The 10,569-nt window shown below is 31.5% G+C and overlaps 1 protein-coding gene across 1 annotated transcript; it reads left to right on the top strand.

The window, feature by feature from the left end:
* Positions 1-6,290: 6,290 nt before the first annotated feature.
* LOC134280270 (methionine--tRNA ligase, mitochondrial-like) lies at positions 6,291-10,564 on the top strand (the record flags this gene model as incomplete). Its single annotated transcript, XM_062762672.1, is given in 9 exon segments — positions 6,291-6,428; positions 6,551-6,622; positions 7,099-7,185; positions 8,109-8,237; positions 8,715-8,820; positions 9,188-9,295; positions 9,298-9,314; positions 9,851-9,960; positions 10,480-10,564. Coding segments are annotated over 9 exon segments (852 nt in total), but the record flags the coding sequence as incomplete, so codon positions are not given.
* Between the last annotated feature and the right edge of the window lie 5 nt (positions 10,565-10,569).

The following is a 10,569-nucleotide window of genomic DNA, read 5'->3' as shown; positions in this document are numbered from 1 at the left end:
CTATCTCTCTCTCGATGCCTGTTCTTTCATTTAAAAGAAAATTATTTAGCGAAGAAAAACTCTGTGGACAAACCTTTCTTTTTTCACTTGTTGAATGACCACAGGGGGTGTTGGATTGGCCATGACAACAGTGGTCGTATTCGTGTGATGTGTATTCATGGTTGTTTTCCTTTATTTTTATTCCTGAAATTAGAGAGAAGTATGGAGAATTTGCTTTTCATTATATTTTTTAAAAGTTTCTTTATATTTTATTTTTTAAAGTTTGCTCTAGTTTCGTAATAAGTTTTCTCTGGTATAGATTTACTTATCCTAGGACAAAATTAAACTTTGATATGACTTTCTTTTTAAAACACTTTTTTCAGTTTTACATGTAATTGTCAAAGGATTTTTCCGTTACTTCCCAATCATGACAAAAAGCATGCATACGGTGGGTGTTACCGGTCAGTGGGGGATGCTCACTCCTCCATGGCACTTGATCCCACTTCTTTTTGTTCAAACAAAACTTTGTACTAGACATCGAAAGCCCCCCCCCCCCCCCCCACTTCTTAGTAAAGTCGTATAAGGGTCATGTTGTATGTTGGAGTACAAAAATCAGGTCCAGCACAATCTCTTGATTTAGCTATATAGCTTTAAATAACTATATAGCTTTATACTAAATCACCCCAGACCTTAATTATATTATAGTGTTTTTATATCTTTTAACTGTGAATATTTAGTGTTTTTCTAAACTTTTTATCTTCACTAATAACTTAATACTGTTCCCTCTTCACCGCATTGAAATTTACTTTTCTCTACTTTTTTATATCTTTTAATCAGCTGCGCACCCTACTCAGAGTACTCAAAATTTGAGGGCGAGTAGTATCGAGAGATAGATAAAGCTATTCAAAATAGCTTTATTCTGCTATTTATATACAGTTTTTCACTAAAATGTTTTTTTGCTAGAAACAAACAAAAAGTCGCATGTATTTGACATGTTTTAACTCTTTACATGTATATATGTACTATTATCAAAACAACAACCAAAATCAAAGATAGTTCTAACAATTGCAGCTTTTGAAAAAGTCCAAAGACTATTTCTACCTACGTAGGTATTAATAGCTACGTACTACCCAAAGTAGCTATTTTTACCTACTTTCTACTTTACTTGCATTTTGTGACCAAATGCAGGAACGGCGCAACATGGTGAGCACAAAGTTTCTTAATACAGTCACACTGATGATGGATAGGACAAAAATTTGGCCAAAAAATGATAACTTTGTATATTATCAATTTTGCATACAAACTAATGTAAAATTGCAGATTCAGGAAGTAATCATTTTTTTGGACAAAATTTTGTCGTATTCATCATAAGTGTGAATGTATCAAAAATATGGTATTCAGTATGTTGCGCCGTTTGGTTTTTTGGTCGCAAAATGCTTATATAAAGTAGGTAAAAATAGCTACTTTTGGTAGCTTTAAATACCTAGGTAGCTATTAATAGCTAAAGAATTCTTTGGACTATTTTAAGCAAAAAGAGAATTTATATCATTAGAGTAACTGTCCACTACCCAGAGTGGCAGTGTGTGTGTTGAGGCATGGATAAGTATGATTTTAATTTTGTAACATTGCATTGTTTTTTATCAATCATCGTGGAAGCGATCAAGTGGGAACGGGCGGGAATATAAAAGAAAAAAAAACTAAATATTCTTAAAATAAAGAATTTTATTTGCGATTTTACAGAGAGGAAATCGTATGAAACGATTTTGTTTTGTTTAAAGAATGATCATGAGCAAAAACGGCGTGATCCACGAAAGAACTAGAAGATCAAAAGAATTTTTAACACAATCATCAGATACTACACATTTTAATGTTTGTCAACAAACTTAGTAGAAGATAGCATACTAAGTACTCACCGTTTGCTCTGACTAATTTGGTGGTCCGTTTGTGTTCTTTTGTTCCCAGTCCAGCAAATCGCTTGATTGACTCTGAAAAGAATCCCGTGAATCCTAATGCTGTTTAGATTTTACGATTAACAACTGAAAATCATACGCATACATAAGTTTTCTTACATTTTCACCCGTAAAAGCTGCTGAACATCTCACCTTTTTCAGTTCACAAAACTTCTAGCGTTGGCTTTGCTCTGTATTCTAATTTAATGACACAAGAATCACGTGACTTCTGAGTTTTGTTCACCAGAGAGAAGAAAGTGGCGGATCCTATCAATGATTTACATACGCAGAATTGTTTATCTTATTGTGGATATTTCCATAAATGAGCTGTTTGTATGTATTAAACATTGGTTCTGTTTTCTAATGTAATCAAATGGTGTACATGTAACCTAACGCGGGATCCTTATCTTAAATAAAAACCTAGGATAATTTCGAATTTCCAAAATTTAGAAAAACTACTCTGCATTATTAGTGGTTTTGTCTTCTCTTTCTGACGATATGCTAGCTTTATCAATTTATTAATTTTTCAGTTGAGTCTTGTTGGATACACTGATTTCAATTTCATTGACTTTGAAGTTAATCACTGGTTTCTGCATGCCCGGGGATTTTAGTCGCTTTAACAGTTAAGGTCATATACGCAACGTCTTTGAAATTTTATTGATGCCAAGACTTTTCATCAAAACAGCCACGTAGCATCGTTTTTAGCCGGGCTTATTGCTCAAAGAAAAAAAATTGCCGGCTTACCTGAAAAAGTTGACGAGCCAAAAAAAAAGGAAATTGACCCCAACTCGAAAATCCTATTTTAAAGAGAGAGAGAGAGAGAGAATATAGTTCTTACATTTCAACCGCTTTTGAGATAATACAAACGCTAAATAAAGCAACAAAAATAAAACGAAGTTTTATCTATATAAAATAAACATTAGTAGTAATGATTTTTTGAAAACTTCATAAGTCAAAGAAAAAATTATGATTAGCGCCTTGCTTATTTTTGATAATCAGTTCTCTTCTGATTTTGATATTTCTAACACATACGAGGTAAAGCAGGAGAGGGAACCAGACTGGCCTGTTTGTTTACATTCAGCCGCGGTAAAAAGATTAAATTCTGATTTTGACAAAATAAAATTCGGACCGTGGTATTAAAGAACACATTTTAAAATTCATATATTTTCTCTATCAATTTATCATTGATAGTTTTAAAATAATTTTTAATCAGAATTTAAATGTGATTAATATGGTTATATTGAACATCCAAAATTACTCTGTAAATGAGCCCGGTTTTCTCTGTACTTTCTGTTAGTAATTTGATTGAAAGTGGGGGCCAGCCAGAGAAAAAAAAATTACTGTAATTCAAAAAGTTGACAAGCAAAAAAAAAACTAGGAAATTGCCGAGCAATGAAAATCCTATTTCGTGGGGGGGGGGGGGGGGGATATGAATATAATGGCTTTCGTGTTTTCTCTAATTTAATTAACGTACGTTCGGTCAAAAAGTCAAAATTTCTCAACCTGATTCTGTTAATGAATTATAAAGTGAAATTCCTTCAGTGGTTTCATTTGAAATATAGGTAATCTTCGTGTAATTCAATAATATTGCACCAAAAAAAATACCCTACTTTTCAGAAAATTATTTTGAATTAGTTAATATGAGCATCGTTGATTTGTGTCGCTTTTCAAAATGGTGGTTTCAAACTCTCTCAAAACTGACTCATTTATCGCCTACATAAAACAATAATTATCATAATTTAGTGAAAATCATTTGAGATAGATAATCTGTGTGTAGTTCAATGATTCTAGACCAAAAAAAATAAGTATAGAAAATCATTATTTTGCATTAGTTATGAGCATCAGTGATTTCGGCCGCTCTGCAAAATGGCGGTTTCATATTTTCTCAGAATTGACTTATTCACCGGGTGTATATCATATCCAAAATGTGTTTCAACTACGAAAAAAATTAAATATTGATTTTTGGAACAATAATGGTTTTTCAAATTTGTTTCCCTCGGGCTCGGCTATGTTAATGAAGCCTCCAACATTCAAAATCCTAACTTTTAATTTCTTTACATGCATTCAGATTGCAGGTTTGCACGGAACTCAAGTACAATTTATTTTATACATCTCATAGGCGTCGGAACCGGGGGGGGGGGGGGGGTTAGGGGAGCCCCCCCCATTTTTTGGCAAAAATAGACATAATATAGGCATTGAAAATTGGGGGTTACCTTTTTTGCTGGTTTAGTTGCTTCCGACGACTATGCATCTAAAGTATAGAGCTACTATACTATAAGTATATATTACATAACTAAAGTACTAGCATGAATACCATTTCTTGTAAATACAGCAGTTCATGCAATTCTTACATAAATTTTTTTTACAAGTATTAGCAAATTAGAGCTGACCATTTCTTGTGAGCACCACGACCTCTTGGAAATCCATGGAAGCGATCTCTTTGTTGCGATCACTCTGCAGGACTTGGCAATTGTGTAAGCAATATAGTAGTATATTGTAGTGGAAACAGCTGACGTTAGGACTCTTTCATTGATATTTCGAACATTGGAAGTCCCCAAGAGTATGACAGATGGTGGAATTTACTCTTTATCACACAAACTGGTTCCTCCTGTTTTACCGTGAATTGTATCTTGCAGTAGATTCCGACAAAGTACCACTTTTTATGTGGATGAGTTCATATTGGACCTCTAAAAGTTTGCATTTTAGTTCTACTATTAAATTTTGTCTGAATTTGCTTGAACAACTCAAGTTGTGGGAGATGGTACGAATTAACTCGTCATACGTGCATCTGATAACATGTTTTTATATAAAAGATTTTAAATGGATCTGAAAATTACTGTTCTGAAAGTAATAATAATTTAACTGTGTCAGGATAAAGTTTACTTTTCCTTGGTTGTAAATGCGATTACACCAACATATTCTTCTTGTAATGAATCTGTGTTTGTTGGTTTTTTTTATATATTCTAATTATCAAATTTTTCCTTTCTTTCTTCTTTTTTTCTTTTCTTTTCTGTATCATAGTGTTTTTTTATATGCCAAATATAATTTTTTTTTACATATTTTTTGAAATAGCATTTCAATAATGTATGTAAACACAGGCCCCTGAATTTCTATCAATAACAGGCTGATCAATCATATATACAGCAAAACTGATATGATATTCTGTTTTAACATGTTCTAAATATGTAAAATACTCAAAAAAGTTTTATAAAAAGAAGTACAGTTTTTTTTATGGTATCAATTTTGAATATAGTGTATGAAATAACAGTAAAGATATAGCTGTTCACCAATATACAGTATATAAGGTTTAATATTTTCCGGCTAATTTTACTTTTAAAATTAAAGAAAAAAAATGCAATATCCCAGTCACAGTAAAAAAAAATAATAATAATCATAAAATGTGTCTCAGGTATATAAGGGATAATATCTTTTTAACGATTAACATCTGGTATATAAGTTGTATTTAGTATTTCATAAGTGTTTAAATAAGCAATTTTGCTTTCATGGGTTATCCTTAGGTTTATTAATTAATGTCATGATATCACGATGATTATAATGCATATATTTTTAATCAATTTAAAATTCATAAATGTCATAAATTGCTTTATATTTTAAACATTCGGAAAAGGACACCTGTATTGTGATAGAAGTTTATATTTATTTTTGTGTGTAAATTTTATTATTGTGATTAGGTTTTTCATTTTATGCATTAAATGTATATTTTAGCTCAAAATGTAAAAGAAATAAACCCTGTATCATACATTGATTTTTTTACAGCATGTTATCTGAAATAACATCTTAATTAACTTACTGTTGTTGTGGTTTATGCGTTATATTGAAAAGGATCGACATTCAAATTATTTCAATAAATGCACAATGATTTTATTTGTTTATTCTGCGCCCTTGAGAAAAATCACACGAATTGTGTTGAGAAAATCATGTTTTATGCGAAAATTAGGATGCGTTGGAATAGAAGTGGAATAGAGTGGCTGCATATATATTCAAATAATTATCAACTTTTTCCTATTAACTATAGATTTCAAAATCCTATTGAACAAATCCTGGTAAATTATTTATATTTTTAACCACAACCTGGTGCTTTATCAAATTCATAAGGTGTACATAACAACACCTCATCTTTTATGTTAACGCTGGTATATTACAATATAAATGAGCGTTACGTTATGAAATATATGCCAAATATAATTTAAATCAGATGATTTTACCTGATTTAATTGATAATGCAATTTCAAACATATGTATGTAAACACAGGCCCCTGAATTTCTATCAATAACAGGCTGATCAATCATAATGGCTTATTGATAGAAATTCAGAGACCTGTGATATAAACTATACTAAATATGATTTTTTTTCTTGCTTCAGCACCCCACATAGGACACCTTTATACAGCGCTGCTAGCAGATGCAATGGCCAGGTTTCACAGACTTCATGAAAAGGAAGTTATATTTTCAACTGGAACTGATGAACATGGACTGAAGGTTCGACTGTTCAATTTAAGATATGTCTTATTAGAATTTTATTTATGGGGTATTTATGTTTTTTTTATTTTACATACCTGTTATAAATTTAACATAATATATATTGTATTTTATGATTTCAGATTCAGACTTCTGCAGATAAACACAATAAAACTCCAAGGTTGTATTGTGATGAAATATCTGGCAAATTCAAGGTATAAATTTCAGCAAGCAACAAGTACAAGAACATGCAATCTTTATTTTTTGCATCTTATAGGAGTAACCTTATGAATATTGACAACAGATACATGTATGTCTATATGTCTATGGGTAGGTAGGTAGGGAAATTATTTTATTTTTCTTTTTTATTTTATTTTTTTCAACAGTGATAAGATGCATGTAATATTGAGATTCTAAGTGTGGAAGCTTAAAATAATGTCAGAGTTGTCATATTTTTATTTTTGGTAGACTAAAAAATGAAAAAAAAAAAAATGAAAAAAAAATTATTGAACTCTTCAAATATATAAGTGTACATGTATAGGCTAATTCAGTACATAAACAAGGCAAAATATGCCACCTTGAAAATGTTGATCTGCATATATTTACACTGTACTTTTGGTAAATTGAAAGCAAAGTTGAAGGTAAATAGATTTTAAAAACAGCTGGAAACTTTTTTTATATTGTATTCCAGGCATTGTTTGACAGGGCAGGTGTATCATACAGTCATTTCATAAGAACAACAGATGAAACACACCAAAAAGCTGTTGAAAATTTATGGGTAAGCATCCCATGGTCAAGCAAAATTTTTATGTTGTTAATAAAGTAACTGAAATGACATTAATCATGTTATTATATGAAAGGAGAGAAAAGGTAATAAGCAATTTGGATAAAGTTTTATTTATTTTTTATATTTTTTAGCCTTGTAATTGAAAATTTGGGGCATACAGTTTTTACCCTGTCCTTTTGTCTGTCTGTTTGTCCGCAAAAGCTTTAACAAAGCCCATTACTTTTGAGTGGTTCAAGCTATGGCTCTCAGATTTCATGTGTTTTCCTAGCGACAAGGCCTTTCTATTGATACCAACATATTTCTTTGTGAAATTTTTTCAATATATGAATAATTATTTCATTTATATATCAGTATATATCTCAGTTTTAATAGATATAATGCACACAGATAATATATGTATATTTATATCATTTATATATCTTTAGACATATATCTCTCAGTTTAACTAACTTTCAAGTCCATTTTTATATTATACAAAATTCCTTAATCTACACACACTTGTATATCGATATTACAAAATCGTATTGAGATTGTATTGCAATATATTGAAATATACAGCCCTAATGTATATTGGTACTTGTATAAAATAGTTTGAAGAGAGAGTGATAAGTTTGAAGCTAGTCATGATTTGCACTTTTGTTTATTTTATGTAAAGGTTCCATTTCCCACCTACATGTTTAGATAATGAAATAAAGCAGAATGAACACTAATACACATGAAGTTACGAAATAAACGTATTCAGTTTAATGCAAGAAACAAGTTTTAATCCTTATATTTTCAAAAAAAATATCAAAGAATCAAAAAGTTTTATTACCAGTTTTACAAAATAGGAGCACTTGCTACTGGATCATTGTAAAATATTTATGTTCACCAAATACTTTGTAAATGAAGATAGAAGAATGGCTATTTTGTAGACAACACTAGTAAAGAAAGGCTTCATCTATAAAGGGAAGTATGAAGGCTGGTACTCGATATCAGACGAGGAATTCCTAAGTGAAGAGGAGGTCTGTGATCAGAAAATGGAGTCCGGGGAAAACCAGAAGGTACAGAAACAAGATTGGCATAAATATGTACATGCATCAGTAAGGATTGGAATATATAGGTAAAATTGAGGATAATTCATTGAATGTGTATATCAAAACACTTATCACAATTTTCAGCTTGGATTCAGATTTCTTGAATTACATGCAGGATTTTTTTTCCCCAAGAATTCTTTACCACTGCCCTGAAATTTTATTGGCATGCAATGCACAGGTTTTGGTGCACAATGTTTTATATGGATCCATTATTTTTCACTTTTCTCTTTATACTGATTCCTGTTTGAAAGTGTGATATTTGATTGACCCATTTTCACAATTTATCATCCATACATTTGAAATCAGTATTTTTTTTGTACTTTTGGGATTTTTGGCTTCTATACAAGTCTATTTTTATATTGTTGGCTTTCAGTTTTTTTTACTGTGAGAAAGTTATTCCATTGGAAAATTATTTTTAAGAATCTAATTATTTCTAAATGACAGGTGTCGGTCATCAGTGGGCATCCAGTGGTGTGGATGTCTGAGGAAAACTACATGTTTAGACTGACCAGCTTCAAGAAACAGCTGATTGACTGGCTCAACACTGGAGGTACCCACATTAACTTGTGTAATTAGTAAAGAACATAGCCTTGTAGCTCGATGTATTATAAAGTATGATATAGAATAAATTGAAATACAGTCAAACTTTGACATCTCAAACAATGATATCTCAAATCTCAAGATCTATAACAAAGTGAATTGAAGGTGCCACATTTTGTAGGTCACCTGATTCACTCAGTGTTAGGCCTTTTGTTCTTATGTAATTTAATCTTACACACATATCTTCATTCCTCAGTAAATCTCAAAGTTTTAACAAAGCAAAAATAGATACTATTGATTTTAAAAATAACAAGGTTTGACTGTATATAATGATAAACATGATTGACATGATCCTTGTGTGCTATGTTTCTCTGTAGTGATATACCCAGAAGAGAAGAGATCCCAGGTAGACTTAGCTCTGAGGAATCTATACGATTTGTCCGTGTCTCGGAGCAGCTCCAGGTTATCCTGGGGAATTCCTGTCCCTGGGACTCCTCTCAAACCGTAAGTTGTTCATAAAATTACAGTTAATGTGCTGGTTGCTCTCCCTAGAGACTTAATTCAGGCAGTAGAAATAATGTCTACCTTGAAATTTCCTTCTGTTAAGGTCTCTGATCATGAAATTGCATGACAAATTGACTTACATTTGTGTATTTTTTTACCAGGAGAATTTTTTTTTATCTTGTTATTCATTTTCTTCTGATATCTTTTGCTATTCTTAGAATTTGGATCTAGATGTTAAACACTGCATGTATTCATCAAGAAATGTGAATTTTATTGCATTTTTCATTAAAAAAAAATTAATGCTTGTAAAGTGATTAGAAGAAAAGACATTGTATTGAAGAGTAAAGATTTCACAAGAAGTTATACATGCACAAGAAATTTATGCAGATGAAACATTAAAATGCTTTAAAAATGTGCTCTAAACAATACTGAAAATGTGCTCTTTCACATCTGAAAACAAGTTTACCCCGTTTTAAATTCGCCCAACAATATATATTTCCTGTGGATTGTTTCTGTCAATTCTGGTTTATTTTTAGATTTATGTGTGGTTGGATGCCCTGATGAACTACCTGACAGTAGTGGGATACCCTGGTTCCCTGCAGAGCTGGCCACCAGACTACCAGATAGTGGGCCAGGATATACTCAAGTAGGGATTTCTGTATTGTACTACAGTGTATTCTGTTATGTTTTACTATAGCTAGTGTATTTAGTAGGATTTGATGTGTTCCAGTTTGTTGTGAATTTGTCTTTTATTCTCAAAACACCATACATTTTATGAACAATCATAAATATTTTTATTTCATGAACACAATTGTTGCTCACCTTAAAGAAGTTGGGGAGTTTATGGAATACCCTCAGTGTCAGTGTCCCAGGTTAAAGTTCAGACCTTGGCTTGTTTAAATACAAGATTCACTGAGTTGAGCAATATACCGTATATTAAACTCACCTATAAGTCGGTTGTATTTTTGAAGCTTATATTAGAAAGATTGACCTTCTAAAATACAAATCTTTTTACATCTCGCCTATAAGTTGGACATAGAGTTTTGGACCAAATTTTAACTCCCACTATAAGTCTGACTTATAGGTAAGTTTATACGGTAATCTTTGATTACCTATGATTGTGTACAGTTCATAATGCCATACATATATTTTTTTTGACTTTCAGGTTCCATGCTATTTATTGGCCAGCTTTCTTGTTAGCTGCAGATTTAGAGTTACCCAAACAGATTGTTTGTCATGCCCACTGGACTGTTGA

Source organism: Saccostrea cucullata, unplaced genomic scaffold, assembly GCF_032062105.1.
Source record: "Saccostrea cucullata isolate Sc308-1 unplaced genomic scaffold, CSIRO_AGI_Scuc_v1 ctg6470, whole genome shotgun sequence".
NCBI classification, from domain to species: Eukaryota; Metazoa; Mollusca; class Bivalvia; order Ostreida; family Ostreidae; genus Saccostrea; species Saccostrea cuccullata.
The sequence above is the reverse complement of the archived record's forward strand: the minus strand, read 5'-3'. Positions and strand labels throughout refer to the sequence as shown.